The sequence below is a fragment of the Danio rerio genome, chromosome 14 (assembly GCF_052040795.2).
Source record: "Danio rerio strain M-AB ecotype USA chromosome 14, GRCz13ab, whole genome shotgun sequence".
Lineage (NCBI taxonomy): Eukaryota > Metazoa > Chordata > Actinopteri > Cypriniformes > Danionidae > Danio > Danio rerio.
Genome location: NC_141034.1, coordinates 34,118,241 through 34,137,313, shown reverse-complemented (window position 1 = coordinate 34,137,313; position 19,073 = coordinate 34,118,241). Strand labels below are relative to the sequence as shown.

At 33.6% G+C, this 19,073-nt stretch overlaps 1 protein-coding gene across 2 annotated transcripts in view; it reads right to left on the bottom strand.

The window, feature by feature from the left end:
- Positions 1-67: 67 nt before the first annotated feature.
- Positions 68-19,073, bottom strand: part of fam149a (family with sequence similarity 149 member A) — a 33,058-nt gene continuing 14,052 nt past the window's right edge. For both annotated transcript variants that reach the window (XM_087281623.1, XM_087281624.1), the window contains exons 6-15: positions 16,783-16,950; positions 13,711-13,895; positions 10,265-10,407; positions 10,087-10,181; positions 8,306-8,485; positions 6,757-6,880; positions 5,041-5,169; positions 2,649-2,727; positions 1,045-1,188; positions 68-640 (exon numbers count right to left, since the gene is read on the bottom strand). In XM_087281623.1, coding sequence (XP_087137749.1) covers positions 564-640; positions 1,045-1,188; positions 2,649-2,727; positions 5,041-5,169; positions 6,757-6,880; positions 8,306-8,485; positions 10,087-10,181; positions 10,265-10,407; positions 13,711-13,895; positions 16,783-16,950 — 1,324 coding nt within the window. In that variant the 3' untranslated portion in view covers positions 68-563. The remainder of the gene's footprint in view (positions 641-1,044; positions 1,189-2,648; positions 2,728-5,040; positions 5,170-6,756; positions 6,881-8,305; positions 8,486-10,086; positions 10,182-10,264; positions 10,408-13,710; positions 13,896-16,782; positions 16,951-19,073) is intronic.

Genomic DNA, 19,073 nt, shown 5'->3' with positions numbered 1-19,073 from the left:
CAAATGGTAAACATTACAAACATTTAAAGATCTCTGTTGAGTGCTGTGGTGATTACTGAACCATTGCCAAATTACATAACAATTTTATTGCAAATAACTCCACCTAAGAGGTGAAAGTCTCAATAAAACATTGCTTAAACAAACAGGTTGGTTTGGTTCAATCAGTATTATCAGCCATCTCTGCAAAATAGTTTTTTTTTAACCCATTGGCCTCAGACATTGTTTTAAGCAGTAAAAACAAATTTATATTAAACTTTACATGATACATGTATTGACATGCTTTAACAAAACAATCATTTTGGCATAGATTTTTCTTAATAAATAAAAAAAAACACACAAATTAACGAGGTAATTTGTCGTATTAGTTGTTGAAGTCATTGCAAATACCACCAAGTCGTTAAACTAAAGGCACTTCCGTATCAGTTTGTACCTGGACATACAGTATGGTTACAAACCATAAAGTGAATCACAATAAAGTCATATGATAGCAGTGATACCATATCAGTGCATTCATAGTGTCTGTCCAGTCAGGCCTCTTCATTTAATTCCAAATGAACCTTCTGCTATGGCATGACAGGCTGAAATTTCTTCCTCACATGCACTGGAAACCGGCTCAACTGTTTCCGATGATTCTGGCCACCTGAAAGCAGATTGTATTGATGGTTTACTCAGACTTAATGAAATGTTTTCATTGTGCGACTCTGCCCTATTGAAAGTAATTAATCTCCAGAGTCTCAAAAGCTAAATAATATCCATATCTTACAACAAACCCACACATATTCCTTTTAATTAAGGCCTCTTTGTCACTGCATATTTCTCTGGATCATTCATATGTTGATTCTACACAACCTATGAAGTATAAAGTGAACAGTTAATTGGTTCAAGCTTCAGAGACAGAATAGTAAATTGTATATTAAAAAAAAAAATCAACAAATGGTACTTGGTTTAAACTGTGCCCAATTCATAAGCTGTGTTATTTTTAAATTGCATCAAATAATAATATTAAATAATTTGATAAATGAAAAAAGCCAGTAGTGAACTGACCTATAGAGCTGATTACATTCCCTGCTTCCCCATCAACACAGGGCAGACGCCTTCTGTTAGGAGTCACACACTCCAAAAAGCCACTAGCAGTAGAGCTGGTGATTCCCATGCTAAATCCCGTCACACCCATAGGTGTGCTTTCACCTAAGAGAGATGCAGAAGATTTCATTTTCATTTAATTTTAAGTAAAAATGATGGAAAGCCATTAGTGTAATTAAACAATTTTGCTGCCTGTTTAAAATGGATTTTAATGAGATGAAACACAATTCTTAAAAATATTTGACAGTGTTTTTGTATGAAGTATAATCCACTTAAATGTGTGAATAATGTTGTTCTGGGACAACATAGATCATTTTTGTAGGTACAACTAATTGGTCATGGATGTATAGTTCTCAGAATGCTTCGTGTGAATATGCATTTAGATAGAAAAATTTTGACAAAGACTGTAATCTTATTTTTTTTTTGTGGAGAAAGCCTTGATAGTGTTGACTCTTTACTTATCTAGGAGATTTTGAAGAGTTTGTGCTGAGGTTAATACTGTGCAAAAATGCAGCATGTATGCTTAGGGTGACGATGGCTTTAATAGCAATAGTTGTTGATTCATTCAGTAACTGCACTAATGACATTTATGAGACCATTCTATTTACTTTGCCAGTCCATTTGTTATCTATAAAACCAATAAATGGTTAATAAAATAAAATAAAAAACATTATTAAAGAGATACAGTAGTTCAACCAAAACTAAAATGTCATGTCATCATTTACTCACCCTTCACTTGTCACAAACCGGTTTCAGATTTTTTCTTTTGTTAAACACAAACAAAGTTATTTGTTTGAAAACTGCAACCATTGACCTCCACAGTATTTGTTTTTCCTAGTATGGAAGTCAATGGTTACCCGTTTCTAACATTCTTTAAAATTATTTTGTTTGTGCTCGAGAGGAAAAAGAAAGTCATAAAGGTTTGATACCACTTGAAGGTTGGTAAACAATGAGCAAATAAAAACATTTTGGTGAACTATTTCTTTAAAATGGTGACGTGGTAATGCAGTGGGTAGCGCTCTCGCCTCACATCAAGACGGTTGCTAGTTCGAACCTTGTTTGGGTCAGTCGGCATTTCTGTGTGGAGTTTGTATGTTCTCCCTTCGTTCGCGTGGGTTTCCTCTGGGTGTTCCGGTTTTAGTCTAGCGCAAAGACATGTGCTATGCGTGAATTGGGTAAGCTAAATTGTCCGTAGTGTATGTGTGTGAATGAGAATGTATGAGTGTTTCCCAGTGATGGGTTGCAGCTGGAAGGGCATAAGCGGCATAAAACTTATACTGGATAAGTTGGCAGTTCATTCTGCTGTGGCGACCCCAGATTAATAAAGGGACTAAGCCGAAAAGAAAATGAATGAATATTTATTTTAAATGAATTGTTTAACAAATTAGTTTAAGCTAATTCATATGAATCTGATTTGATTTCATTGCTTTCATATTAATTCTGCTTTTGTGTTTTGATTCCCTAAATTAATGGATTAGAATAGCTCAAATTACAGAATTCATATATGTAAATGTGGCATAAATTCATAAGAGTTACACCACTGACTGAGTGCAAAAGCAACCCACCTTTAACAAGTCCTCGACTTGTCCTCATGTTACAGGCAAAATCCATAGGTGTAAAAGACCTTTTCATAGGGGTGTCGGACTGGTGAACAAAAAGATAGCATGAGTTACTAACAACAGACTCTGTATTTACCACTTATTCTAAGCAGTGTTACCACGGCAGTCTCTGAATCAGGAAAGTATCAATATCACTTCCTTGTATAGGTTGGTAAAAAGCTGTATAGAAATGCAGTTTTACTCTTTGTTTTTGTTCCATGTTAAACTGCTGGTTACCTACAGTACAGTATAGCTATGACTGCCTAACATCTGATACCATAATGACTGGTCATGTCACGACTTCTATTCAAAGTATGAGGAGTGCAGATCAACATTTGGGAATAACCTACAACAAGGTAAATGTTTAGTTCCTCTCTAATGTTAATCTAAAATGAGTAAAATAGTTATTTAAAGTGCCTCAATTATGTACAAAAAAACTTTTTTGAGTCCCTAACTACAGGCTGACATGCATGAAAAAAAACACTTTTAATTTCTTATAAAATGCATTTATTTTTACCTAATAATCTCAAAAATGCCCATGTAACCCCACCTATCCTACACCCCTAACCGGCTCTGAGCTGGGATTAGACCAGCGACTTTCCGGATGGGAGTCGGTTTCTCAAACAAGGAAGCCAAAGACCATGGCCTCTAGTGTCTGTTGCTAGAGCACCTTTAGAGGTCAGTGAAGTGAGGTTTAGCTGCACAGCACTTCACTAACTGGCCTCCGCTACACCCATATGATGTGTTCGAGGATTTAAAACACTTTCTTTGCTAGACACTAATCTGTGGTGATTGGCCTGATGACAGAGTCTGTTGTGATTGGTCTACTGTATGCAATGTGTGTTGGAAATGAAATGCCCATCACAGCTTATCAAGTGTTGAAGCAAGCAGCCATGGTACAGTATAAGTTATGTGTGAACCCAATGCAGAAAAATAAAACTTTTAAACATTGACAGTGTGTAAGCTTGTCGAAGGTACACTCTGCTGTTTGTGTGCCATTGAAACGAATGGGTTTTCTTACCATAAATCTTTCAACGTCTAAGTGGACTCTTTCATTTTTAGAGTCAATGACTTTATACACATTTAAAATGTAAAACACACCCGATTGTTTTTATTTACTTAGGTCTTGTCCACATGAACTTGGGTATTTTTAAAACCCTACTTTTTTCTATGCGTTTTCGCTGTTTGTTCACACAAAAATGAAGTATCGGGTGACTGAAACTGAAATTTTCTGAAAAATCTGGCCAGGATAAAGATTTTCTGAAAATCCAGGTATACAGTGTGGTTGTGTTCTTTTAAAAAAATCCCTAATATGGGCAAATGCTGTGTATTTCATGAATACTTAGGCACATTTTGTGACTTTGTGACATTTTGTGATTTTGTCAGTGTTACTAGGACTCCATCCCCAGAATCATACACCTAGATTTACTTTCGGTTTAGCACGTCTGTTACAATGTGTATGCGCCGGTGTCAGACATTGCAAGGGATATAATTAGTCATTTTTGGCGAACAGGTGAGATATCCAAGAAAGCCAGACATAAAAGGACTGCAGTATTCATTACAGGAGTATATTCGCCACATAATAGGCAACCGATTATAGAATATTTCAATCAAAATTGAAGCTAGGTTAGGCTAGCCACCTCATACGTTGACCTAACAGCTTAGTTCATGCACAGCAGGATAAGGAAAATTTTAAAATAATCTAATAATAACAAATTAAACTGATTTCTCTATTTTTAGCCAAAAAGCCTGATAAGACTATTGTTGTGCAATGAAATATAGTGTTACTAACCGATGATGAAACATGGACAGTATTTCTACATAATTCATTCATAGAAAGAACAGCCAGAAAGGCGAAATTGATGGATTTGTGCCGAATATTAGCATCATTGACCCATAACAATGTACAGTAAGTTACCTATTACTGTCAGTATGTTTGTGTGCTCTTTATAAATTACTGTGAAAGAGCTGCGGGTAAAGTATATTGATCGTAAGTGCTCAGTTTGTGATCACATCTTTGTTTTGTTGTGTTGATTTGTAATTTTAAATATTCGTAGCTTGAAAAAGATGAAAATATGAAGTTCAGTAAAGTTAGTAACAGATTCACAGATTCATATTTTCCGGATCAATAACTCATGACCTATTCACTATTAGTATGACTACTATGGTGAGGGCTTAAACGGAGCAGTGCTCATAATATCGAGTGAAGAAAAAAAAAGACAGCTGGAAAATATAAAATAAAGTTGTTAATACTACTACTACTATTTATTTGTAATTGTTAGTGAAATGTAACAGCAATTTCTGATTGAATAATGTTCTAAAGTAAATCTTATTGTGACCATATATATAATATCATTACTCTGGAAGTGTGAGTAGTGTTGGGTCGAGAGAGAGACTCCAGCATCAGGGTGGGCTCTCTCAGTGGTGGCAGGTTGTTTACTGCATGGTTGGCACTAGTAGCTCCGCCTCTTTGGATCCTCCCCCTGAGCTAAGAAATACAGAGAGAACATCACAGCTGTGACTATGAAAATCAAACCAAGTCATCTTTATTTATGCAGAACTGTTTGCCATTTTCTTCACAATTAAAATGTGTAAGTCTAACGTAGATTCTATAAAAGTGCAAAGGGCAAACATGTTTGCTGTTTTCAGTGCCATGTCAACAAGACTATGAAGTCACTTTGCTCCTTTCACCCATTTAAAAAGCTGCTGGTATCTGTGTTTACAGAGATCAAAGTCTGCGCAGCTAGCTTTTCCTTTTGTGGGATGCTGTAACAGCTTGTTGATGGTGTCCAGAATCAAAGTAAACCTTTCTAAAGAGTTCATGTAAGATTTAGAGAACCAAAAAAATAAGTAGAAATCATTTCAACATGCCAATTTAGTACTCAAGAAACATTTCTCGTAATTATCAATGCCATCAGTTGTGCGATCATCATACTGTATATATAGACATCTTTATACATGACACAAATATAAAAAAATAAATACACAATCGTTTTAAATGATGAACAGTTAAATTTAATAGATATAATGGATGATATAATATATCTAATAACAAAATATACAATATACTCTATAAGAACCATTGAGGTTTTGGTTGAATTAAATCTGTTTATCATTTGAAGCAATCATCTCTCTTCAAAAGACAAGGCCTAAACCACTTGATTTTGTGGTGGGGTATATAGTATCTTTAAAAATGTTTTAAAATGTTAGCATTCTGATGTGAAAAGACTTTCAATGGAGATGCAGAAATATTTCAGATTTTAATAATCTTCTGAAGGAGAACAAAATAGGGGTAAGCAAATAATAACTACATATTAACTTTGACAGTATATATAATAATATATTATATATCATTATAGTATATTATTATTAATAAAGGTGCAGTATGTAAGTTTGACACCCTGTGGTGGAATTAGGTATTGTATTCCTGGATTAAAACAAACCCATGCACAGGTTGCCAGATTGAGGACCAACAGGAGCGAATCTGACTATCAAGCCAAAAGGTTGCAATGTAACCTCACCTAATGTTTAAACTCGTAGTATATATATTATTTGCTAATAATATCCAATAATCAGCATCTCATTTTGGAGTCTGCTATTGTCCACCGGAGGTTGCATTTTGGTCGTGGACGCATACTTTGATAGCCTATCTGAATGAATAAATGAAATATGTGATTTTCCAACAAGGCGACCCGAGGTGCTGAAATATGATTGGCATATTATGCAAAACACTTTATAGCATTCTTATGCTTTAGAAGAGTCAACAACTTACATACAGCTACTTTAATGTATTCACTCTCTGAGTTTACAGTTCACATTTTTAATTGGTTTAATGTATCCTTGCAAAATAAAAGTATAAATATCTGCTTTAAAAAAATATAACTTTTTACTGAAAAATGTTAGTGTATATTTGTGAAATATCCAAATACATTGCTAGAACTGTAACCAAACTAGGCTGAATTAAGCAATATAATAAATCAGAGATTACATAAATATAGAAGGAGAAGCATAAATAACTTCACATAAAGCAAATCAATAGTCTGCAGTCCACAATGACACCAATGTGGCTTATTACCTGCACAAGTCTAGAAATAGGTGCGTAGTATTCTTGCTCTTGAGACTCGGAGTGTATCTGAGGAAGCCTGTGGCTCTGAACAGCACTTACTGGTGGAGGGGGCAGGCTTTCATTCACAGTGGACCTGCAAGAAACAAACCCAAGAACACACACATACTCTAATTAGCAGTTTGCATGTTTCCTCCTGCAAACTGATTCAGATGCAGGAGCTCCTGGCTTCTTCTTTGATTTTTCCAAGTGATGACAAGGTTAAAAGTGTTACGATTAAAAAGTTGCAATGCAACTTGAGGGACCAATTTAGCATTAAATGAAGTCTGTATTTCAGAAGAAGACCTTATTCAGTTAAGGGGACCCCGGAAGACCTTGCATTCAATAATCTGCAGCCATATATTCTAAATGAATTGCATCACGGCTAAAAGAGCTCCTGTACATTAACCTCACATTCCTTATCTTAAACTTGTGAAGTATCAAATTGCTCACAAAGGCATATTTCAACAGAAATATTTCAGTTCATTTAATTATATTAAACTGACTCTATGTATTTCAAGAAGCTACAAATGCATAAAGGTATCATTTTGCACAACCTTCCAGTCATTCTGAAACCATATGACAGATTTTATGAAAAACCAACCAATAATAGTATTCAGAGATCTGTTAACTCTTGCAGTTAATCACAGAGTCAGTGAATTGAACATCTAAACTAAATTTAATCAGTGAAACTAGTTTGGTGAACTGTAAAAACCTATTGAGGAACAGTTGAACACCTACGGAACGATTTACTCATTTTATCAGAGAATAATGACTAAAGAAGAATAAAAAAATCTTTTCACAAAGATATCAAAGGCTTCATAATTCATGTGGACAACTTTTATGTTACATCTAGGGTGCTTTTTGTTATTTTAAAGCTCTCTGTTTAAAGTGAATTACACAGAAGAAATTTATTTAAGCAGGGCCTAAATATAAAACTTTAAAAACCTGAAGCACAAATTGGAGAAATAATTTTAATTAATTGCAATTCATTCATTGCATGTAGGCTTTAGTTAGTTTTTCTAATTCTAATTGAAATTAAACAAAACACTAAACCACAAATTTTAATGGTCGTGTCTCAAACATTAAACCATAAAGCAAATTATTAAATAAATCCCATAATAATACCAATATATAAAATATTTGCTAAGCATTTAATAATAATTATAAAAATAATAATAATATTAATAATAATTTTTATTTATACACTCGAATAATTACAAAAAGTATGCAGTATACATAATTTCAGTCAAATTAGTTATACTGTATTTTTGTTTTCTACTATTATTATGATTATTATTATTATTATTATTATTATTATTATCAATATAAAAACACCTTTTATCGGAAAAAATAAATAAATAAATAATATTTATGGTTGCTTTATTTTTTCTTTATCTTTGCTTCCAGACATTAAATCCCAAAACTTTTAATCTTAAATGTTTCTTTTTTGATTATTGCAGATTTATTCGTATTACAAAATTGGGAAAATGTTTATAATGCATGCTGAACTGCAACTCACAGTCTAGTTCCTCGTAGGAGTTGACTCCCGTTTCCAGTGATGTTATGATACATGCGAACCCTGCCGCTGAGTCTGGGGAGTTTGCGCTGGACTGCGGGTTTCTGCATAAGTAAACCAGACGCTCTGAGAGCCTGGGTCTTCATACACATCAACACACTTGCCCCATCTTCTGGTTCATACCTTTGGAAAACCAAGAGAGATCATGTTATTTATATATATATATATATATATTTATGTATGTATGTCTGTATATATATAAATATATATATATATATATATATATATATATATATATATATATATATATATATATATATATATATATATATATATATATACATACATACATACATACATACATACATACATATACATATACATATATATATATATATATATATATATATATATATATATATATATATATATTATATATATATATCATTATTGTCATGGTGGTCATGCAAAACCCATTATACATTTAATTACCAAAAGGTCATTTTAACCGTACATACAGTGTAAAGCAGGAGTTCTCAAACTCTGTCCTGTAGATCTGGTGTACAGATTTTAGCTCCAACTTCTAAGCTTCATAAATCTGCAGGACACCGGACTTCCAGGACTGAATTTGAGCACCTCTGCTGTAAAGGGAGTAAAAAGTCAAAAAAAAAAAAAATGTTACGCCCAAAATAATCACATCTTCCAATTTAATTTATTAAAGTAGTTTCAAACCATTATAGGTGTCTTTTTTTAACACAAATGACAACATTTTGAAGAATATTGGAAGTCAAGTACCTTTCATTCAAAATTACTGGCAATTTTCCAGAAAGGGATCATGCGTGAACAGCCCCGTTTTGAAAATACAGGTAAATTTGTTCTGGCAATTTTCCAAAAAGAGAAATTGTAACATTACCAGTAGTTTGCCGGAATGCTTCTCTGTGTGAACGCGAATGCCGGAAAGAGCACGTTCACGTTTAGAATGTGCTGCTGTGTAACATCTACTCCAGCCAATCAGAACATTCAGACGCATTCACAGCCGTGAAAATAAAAGCCTTTAAATGTTTTTCCAGGCACATTTAGCTGCTAGTTGTTAGTCAGATACCGTTTATGTGTTTCTTTTAAATTCCAAAGTGTGTTCCAAAAAAATTATTGGTAAAATTTCTATGATAAACTCACAATTTGCTCACAATACTTATCCATCCACAGAATTTATAATGTTGTCAAATGTGTAACCATTTAGCTGTGGTTTACACTTCTTCATTTGGATGTCTCTAGGACAAAGCAGATGCATAAATGCTAAAGATTTAAATAAAAGTGAAACCATCAACAAAAGCCAGACCCCTTCTTTGTTTACAAATACAAGCACAGTCGTTTAGAGCTCTTTTCTAGTTAATGATGTCAGAACTTGCTATTATTTTATAATGTACGTGTGAATGGTCTTTTTCTGAAAAATTCCAGAACGTTGTTGCCTGTGTGAACAGTGCTTTATTGAATTTACCAGTAAAGTTGTTCCGTAAATTTTCTGGATATATTATGGCATCACTGTGTGAAAGGGGCTGTTGACTACCAGTTTTCAAAGGAAGGAAAGGAAATAAAAACTCAAACAGGTTTGGAACAAGCGGAGGGTTAGTAAATAAAGACAGGATTTCAGTTTGGGTGAACTACCCCTTGAAAACACTTCTTAAATCCATTCATTATTAAACAGTCTTTAAAGAAAATAAATAGCTTCTTTTTTTTTTTTTTTGCTTTGTTTTTATAGAGTTAGATCACACCAAAAGGCTTACAGGGCTCTTTCACCAAATCCCTGATGTCTCTGCTGCAGTGGCTTTGCTTGGATTGTCATAACACCATTTAAATTAATCTTGTAGGCACTTGAGTCCTGAAAGAAGAAACGGGAAATTCATTACATGGCAATAAAGCAGCAGATAGGATCTTATCTTTGCACCTAACTCTGGTTGTTACCTGTACATTATTGCTGCATGTTGACAGGAATGTGGTTCTGCTGCTGGATCCTCTGGACAACAGTAGCTGATGTGCTTTAACAGGCAGCTGAGATGAAGGTGCTTGACTGGAGCTTTCTAACTCTCTCCTCTGTGTTGCTCCATCTGATGCCAAAAGAACATCAGGGATTGAGGGAAATCAGCACTGCACTTAACCGCTGGCAAATTAGCAAGTGAATTTTATTGTATTACTCCAAAATACCACACAGCACTACAAACTGACAAAGGGTCAAATACAGTTCATTCAAGCTTTAGTTTGTGTTTTTATCTTTTATCTTTATTAGTTATGGTTGATTAGATTTGGTTGTCAGTACACCTTATTGTTCATATTCCTGTTCTGTAGACAAATACATACAGTTGAAGTCAAAATTATTAGCCCTCTAGTGATTTTATTTTTCAATTATTTCCCAAATGATGTTTAACAGGGCAAAGATTTTTTCACAGTATTTACTATATTTATTCTTCTAGAGAAAATTTATGGATTTGGATTTCTGTCTTCCAATCCGTCTCAACAAGTATCAACGTTTATCCTCTTCTGATTATGCTTTTTCTAATGGCTTCATTAATATGATTATTTGAACCAGTATTTAATCTTGAAATGATTTTGACTAATAATTAAAGTTAACACATTGCTTAATATAAGAATGCTCAATGCATATGTATCTTTGTAACTCTATTTTCAGGAGCCACCAAACCAGATCAGAGATCATGGAGACCTCGAGTGGAACTGAAGGTCTTGATGATTGAAAACAACTGTTTTCCTATTTGTATTGTTATGTGTTAATACTGTCTAAAGTGATTTTGATATTATTATTATTATTATTATGTTATTTCTATTATGTTTAAAGTGATTTTCCTTTTTATTCAAGACAGACTTTAATAAGGATAAAACCAATCATGTTAAAATACCTATGTATGACACAGTTAATGACATTATGTGAGCGTATAATTGATGCTGATTTATGATTGTAAGCAGAGCGGCCTAGGAACTCATTGCGAGTTTTGAAGCTGGCTTCTGCTGATGAAACTGCAAACTATCTTCAGTAAACTGACTCCGGCTCTTCTTCATCTGACAGACTACTCACTCTTTGGGTCTAAACTGTAAATTATCCCAACCAAGTCTTATTTGTTTTAATTTAGTGAGAATAAAAGCAGTATTTGGTTTAGATATTTGTAGTGTTTTTCAGTTTTTCAAATGAAAAAGAACAGCAATGCAAACCCCTTATCCAAGTTTTCAACAGCGGGATAGCACGCACATTAGCCTAAAATTAACAAATATACAATTGTACATGTAGGTTCAAATACAAAATCAAAGAAACAATAATAATAATAATAATAACAATAAAAACATAACACACACACACACACACACACACACACACACACACACACACATGTATATATATATATATATATATATATATATATATATATATATATATATATATATATATATATATATATATATGTGTGTGTGTTTGTGTGTGTGTTATTTTTTATTGTTATTATTATTATTATTATTATTGTTTCTTTGATTTTGTATTTGAACCTATATATATATATATATATATATATATATATATATATATATATATATATATATATATAATGTTTAAAAAAAGTCCAATCCAAACACTTAATCATACATACCATATGTACAGCAAAATCTAATTATTTTCCATATAATCCATAAAAGGTTGCCACACCTTAAAAAATTTCCCCACCTACCCTCTTAATGAAAACTAGATTTTTTCCAAATAAAGACAAGAAATAGTTTCTCTAATCCACTGCACATGAGTGGAAGGATGAGAATTCTTCCATTTTAGCAAAAAAGCCCTACGTCCCAATAAAGTCGAAAAAGCAATGATTTTACACTTTGAAGAAGTCAACTGTTTTTCCTCCGAAGTAACCCCAAACAGTGCCCCCTGTAGATCTGGCTCTAGCTTGTAAAAGCAGTTTTTAATTTTTTAAAAACATTTTAAGGTCAATATTATAGGGAAAGCAATATATATATTTTTGATTAACTTTCTGATTGGCTACAGAACAATTTACTGTTGCCTAGTAACCATAACTGGCCTAGTTAACCTATTAACCCAGTTAAACCTTAAAATATCACTTTAAGCTGAATGCTTGCACCTTAAAATATTATGTACTGTTATCATGGAAAAGATAAAATAAATCAGTTATTAGAAATGAGTTATTAAAACTATTATGTTTACAAATGTGATGAAAAAATTATCTCTCCGTTAAACAGAAATTGGGGAAAAAATAGAAAAGAATTCAAATTTAAAAGGAGGTCTAATAATTCTGACCTGAACTGTACATAATGTACACACATTTTGGGCAATTTATGGGAATAATAATAGCATTCTACAACCAAATTAACTCCTAAAAATGTATAGTGACAACAACATTTTCAAAAGTTTGATGCACATGTATGGACAATACAAAAAAATAAAAACATGCATTTATCACTAGAAAAGTGGTACAAATGGAAAAATGCTTTTACCCATTAGTGTTGCCAAATCTTGATTGAGAAAAAAATGCACAAATCCACAGTACTTAAATGCCAATAATAAAAGGTTGAAAAAGCACAAATATTCTAGCTTGGGTTAAATTATGATGGCATATTATATTTATTATATTAGATTAGATCCAGTCTCCAAACATATACTTTAAATAATTAAATGAAGGCTTTTTAGCTTTTGTAATCATTATGGCTGTGTTAATGCATTCATCAATTTTAGGAACAAAAAATACTTTTTCTTGAGCCTGCAGGACAAAACCTCATGTGTATTGAAATGAATAAAATGTCCAATAATTCATTCCAGTGCTATTTAAGCAAAATGTCAAACATTCTTATTAAAAGGCTTCCATTATACTTAAAAACTATTGTGTTGCCACATATCATCTTTGTCTGCTTTATTTGGGCCAAATAAATTAGAATTATAATTAGGTGCCTGGTATGGTATTTGAGACTTTAAAAATCAAAAATAATAAATGAAAATGTCAATAAAAAACAACAACAGTGGTATTATGCAAATTTTAATTGGTTAGACCCCTTAAAAAGTAATAAAATATATTTCTGAGTAGTTACCAAGCAGTACCGATGCCAGTAAATAAATGTATGTAAATATGTTTAATAAAACATATTTTAATGGTGTTTTACTTTAATACCAAGAGACAAACATATATATATATATATATATATATATATATATATATATATATATATATATATATATATATATATATATATATATATATACTCTAGACTTTTAAATGGAAGTATACATGTCTCGACTGAAATCCACATAGCACTTTGTGTTCTTGAATAACCTATTATCTATCAATCACACACATATACTGTCAGCTAATTGTGCTGGTCTAAATAACAGGGACACATACCGGGCAGTTGTTTTTCCCAGTACTTGTGTACGAGCTCTTCCAGCAGACCCAGCACTACCCTCCACACGTCATCAAACAGCTCGTCTGCCACTGCGTCACGAATGCAGGCATGAGGAGACACTGGAGGAACTCCACTTCTCAGGGCCACGGATGAGGACTTCCTCTGATCCCCCTCCTCTTCTTCCCTACAATCGATAGAATTACGTAAGAATTAGCACTTAGTTTTCCATTCTGATGCCATAAAACAACTGCACACTATTAACAGTTCATGGTCATATTTAATAAATTTTTTGTGTGTGCAAGTTGTCATATTTGTTTTAAATCTCATGAAGTGTTTTTAAGGATATATTTTATAATATATTGGCCAAAATTCATAGTTTGATATTTTTACATGCAATTATTTTATGTGCAATTATTTCAGACCCTCCTTAATATAAACATTATAAGATTTTAAATGTGCCATATTAGAGATCCGGTCACTTTATTAGGTACACCTCACTAGTACCAGGTTGGACCCTCTTTTGCCTCAATTCTTTATGGCATTCAACAAGGTACTGGAAATATTCCTTAGAAATTTTGGTCCATATTGACATGATAGTATCACACAGTTGCTGCAGATTTGTCGGCTGCACATCGATGATGTGTATCTTCTGTTCCACCACATCCCAAAGGTGCTCTAATAGACTGAGATCTGGTGATTGTGGAGGCCATTTGAGTACAGTGAACTCATTGTCAAGAAACCAGTCTGAGATGATTTGCGCTTTATGACAAGGTGCGTTATCCTGCTGGAAGTACCCAGAAGATGTGTACACTGTGGTCATACAGGGATGGACATAGTCAGCAACAATACTCAGGCTGTGGCAGTGACATGATGCTCAGATGGTACTAATGGGCCCAAATTGTGCCAAGAAAATATCCCCCACCATTTCACCACAACCACCACCAGCCTGAACCGTTGATACAAGTCAGGATGGGTCTATGCTTTCAAGTTGTTGACGCAAAATTCTTACCCTACCATCCCAATATCGCAGCATAAATTGAGATCTATCAGACCAGGCAACGTTTTTCCAATTTTCTATTGTCCAATTTTGGTGAGCTTGTGCGATTTGTAGCCTTAGTTTCCTGTTCTTAGCTGAAAAGAGTGGCACCTGTGTGGTCTTCTGCTGTTGTAGCCCATCAGGGATGCTCTTCTGCTAGAGCTGCACGATTCTGGCTAAAATGTGAATGACATTTTTTTTGGCTTAAAATCAAGATCACGATTTTCTCACGATTCTGTAGATGTAAAATAAAGGTTAATATTGGTAGGCTATTATTATTGTTAATCCTCAAGCATATGGTAAAATGATAATAATAATAATAATAATAATAATAGGCCTATGTGTAGGTCTACTGTTGGTTAAAATGTTAAAAGTTTTGTATAGTCATTATGGTGGACTTGAACAGACTTTCAATACATCCTGTTTGTTAATTTACAGTTAAATTATGACATCAGATTATGTCACAACTATTCAAAATTCTGATGTTGAATTATTAGATATTTGCGACATGCTTGTCATCTGTCATTGACAGCATTATTAGACTATTAGTTTTCACTAGTAAAATAAGATTTTGTGATTCCTTCTTGCATTATATTCAACATTATATAGGCTAGATTTACTGACACAGTAAACATTTATTTTCATGCACAACACTTTGTGTTAGCTATGAAAAAAAAAAACATATCAAATGCTTGTCGTAATGCATTTGTCGTAACTGCAAAATGCATTATGATCATTTAAATGATGTGCGCGCCGGTGCCTGTGGAAGCGAGTTCCAGCCAAACAGTACAGAACAGTGCCCACTAGGGTCACAGAATACGATCATCACAGAATTTTGTGTAACACCAGATTCTCTTTCACTTCCTAGTGCGGCTCATGGCTGCCGTCATTCTGAGAAAAAAAACACACATGCAAATCATTCTTTCAGCATGGCTCGCAAACGAATGCTCCGTGCAACAAACTGAATGTTATTTTCAACTTGATTACTTGTTATTCACAGCCTATACAGGTTCTGTTCACTAAAGTAGTCGTGAATGATGTGCACGCACACGTTCTCGGTAGTCAAACAGCTCACGTTCACCTCATGTGATTTCGCAGCCGCAAATGCATCATTGCATGAAGACTGAAATTACATTTGTGGGAGAAATATCCCTTATAAATACATTGTGACACTTTTAATCCCATTTGAACGTGTCTATGTTGCTGTGAAGGCTTGTGCGTCCGCCTTTACTCTTCTCTTCTGACCTTGGAAATATAACTGGCTGAATAAAAAAAAAAAACTGGAAAAATTATCTTTTTCGGATCATTCTAGAGTCGGTTGTGTGAAAAAATCCCAGTAGATCAGCAATTTCTGAAATACTCAGATCAGCTAGTCTGACACCAACAACCATGCCATGTTTAAAGTCACTTAAATCACCTTTCTTCCCAATTCTGATGCTCAGTTTGAACTGCAGCAGATCGGCTTGCATTGAGTTGATGTCATGTGATTGGCTGATAAGATATTTGCATTAACGAGCAGTTGGACAGGTGTACTTAATAAAAGTCCCAGTAAGTGTATGTTGTAAAGGTAAAGAACAAGAAATTAATTTATATTAAACTGAATAACTGTGGTAAAAGTATTTAAAAATATTATTATTTCTAGTTATAAACATTTGTCAGATACTTTTTCAGTTTAACATGTCTTCGCTAAATCGAATAAATTCTTTTAATCAAAGTAAACTTTTTAAAAGTTTTGAATGCTTCTTTGTTCTTAATTTTATTTTTAACTTTTCTTTTTTCTTTCAGCACAGTTCAAACACCTCCTAATTAAAAGAAAATCTAATAAAAAAAACCTCCATATCAATTATATTTTATAATTTTCTTGTTATTTTACTTTTTACCAAATGCAATGCTTCTAAAAGCAGGTTCCATTGTGAACTTAACACTGGACAAATTTAAACATACTTGTAACAGTGTCTAAAAAAATCTAGTATACAAGCAAACCTTTTGCATATATATAGAAAAGAGATGAAGAAAAAGGCAACAAATGATGTACATTTCTTTTCGATCATAAGCCAGAAACTCCTCAATGCTGCCCTCTGCTTCATACACCTCCTCTTCCTCAGTAAAAGAGAGTAAATGCTCAGATGGCGGAGAGCTGGAGCTCCGGACCGACGGCTCACACCAAAGGCCCAAAGCCAAACTTCGACCTGCGACATACAGCCTGCAGGCAGAAAGAAAGAGAGAAATGAGGAAGGACGCAAAGTCTTACTATGGCCAGACCAGACTGATAAATGCATCGCCTGCGGACACGTTCAGTGCAGTGTCTTCATAACATATTGCATATTTTTAATCAGGTGAGAGGCCTCATCCCTTAGGGTTGATTTTATGTGGTATATCAGATGTATAATGTATGATAGGCTTCAGTGCATACTTCAAAACAATAGATAAGTGCAGTCAAGCTAAGCCCAGAAACCAATCAATAGAGTGAACCCATTAATCAAGATAAAGAGCCCACAAACATTTTTTCGTAGTTGTTGTTAGATAAGACCGACCTTAAAAAGTTCAGTGATAAAGAAAACACTGTGATGAATTATATAAAATGCCAAACAATTATCATCAACATTGGTTTAAATTGTCCTGGCATCACTTGCTAACAAGGCTGTCAGTTTTAACTTGTTAGTGTATAAGATTATTAAAGTCGCCATGAAATTATCTTCTTATTTTTATATTTAAATAATAGTGCATGTTATAAATGATGTGTCTGTGCCGTTCATCATTTCGTACAAATTAATTTGCCCTTTTATCAAATATCATAACCTTGCCTCCTCAAAATGACTTTACCTCACTTCTGGTCACATGGAATGTCTTTAGGGTGTCAATGTGTCTCATTTTCTTCTCTGCCTTCATTCATTCATCAAAATTTCTTCCTATTTTTAAGCAATCTTTCAACAATACAATCAGTTGAAACAATCTAGCGCCATTTAACTCATTAAAGAACAAAAAATTACAGAAGCACACCAAATTGCATCAACAACATATTTTACTGTGTCACATCTGGGTTATTATAAGATAGAAGGTGAGTATCAACAAAGGTGCAAACTCATGTAGTCAACCCAGGGCTCATTAAAAGTATGTGCCTCGGCCTACGTTTTTAAGAACCTGAAATATGTTGCTGCTGCTGCCACATTTTTGAGATGACAATTCCACTAGAGGGCACTGTCTCAATTTTTGCAAACTGGAAATATGTTACTCAGGGTATGTTTTGTTGTACAGGGCTTGTCAGATGACCTAGACCAAAATGTTAGTTTCCCTAAACTCAACGAATAGTGCAAACATAAGATTAAAGTACACTGTGATCATGGTTTTGTGAGAAATGGTAAAATACAGGACTAAACTCAATTGCTCTACATCATAAGTAAAGCAATGTATAAAGTAAGATACTGAGCAAACTGACGACACCAGAAAAGTTGTCATTATTAAAGTGTTCTGTGGTCTTTGTTTGGTGTTGTGCAAAGAAATGCATGGAAATAATTATTTGTTCATTGATAATATGTCTGAGTAAATATAATTTGTTAAAAAAATGAATAAAAGTTGTAGGGCTATGCTGCCCCTTAGCATTCATTTTAACAAGAAACTGCAGTCAAATGCTGTTTAAAGTGCATTTTTGTGGTCATGATTGAATTTTCAAAAAACCTGTGTGGCTTATAACCCTAGATTGATTTTTTTTATTTTTTTTATTTAATCTCCTTAACCCTTTAACAGACATTTGTGCATTGGTAATCATCATTACAACAAAAAACAAAAACGAAACATTGTGTCAGAAACACAATTTAAGCATTTTTTCCCCATAAAGTATAAGCATAATGTTGCTTTAATGTCAGTAAACTTTGGAAAGTTTTTACATCAATAAATTTAATCCGTTTAAACAGTACGCCCAAAACAGCACTAATGTAAAGAAAACCATAAAAAAAATTAGTAACTTATAAGTAATTAAACTGCATAATACAAATTTTATTTGAGGGGCACCTATATGACGAAAATCATTTGTAAGCTGTTTGGACAGAACTGTTTGTAAGTACAATATAGTGTGCCCACTGTCATGCTGGAGTGATATAAACCCAAGTCTCTCTTTTTTTTAAATTTCCTGATGTTAAAATACAGTACGACCCAAATCCCAGTGATTTTGAGGCCCAGCGCAACGTGAAATAGGATTGTGGTTTTCCCTGCTCACCGAATTGATAGGCAGTTGCCATGAAGCAGACATGCACATGTGACTAGTGGGCGGGGAGAAGCAGCTCATTTGGATTTAGAGCCACATGCTACTAAAACACCTAAAGACAACAA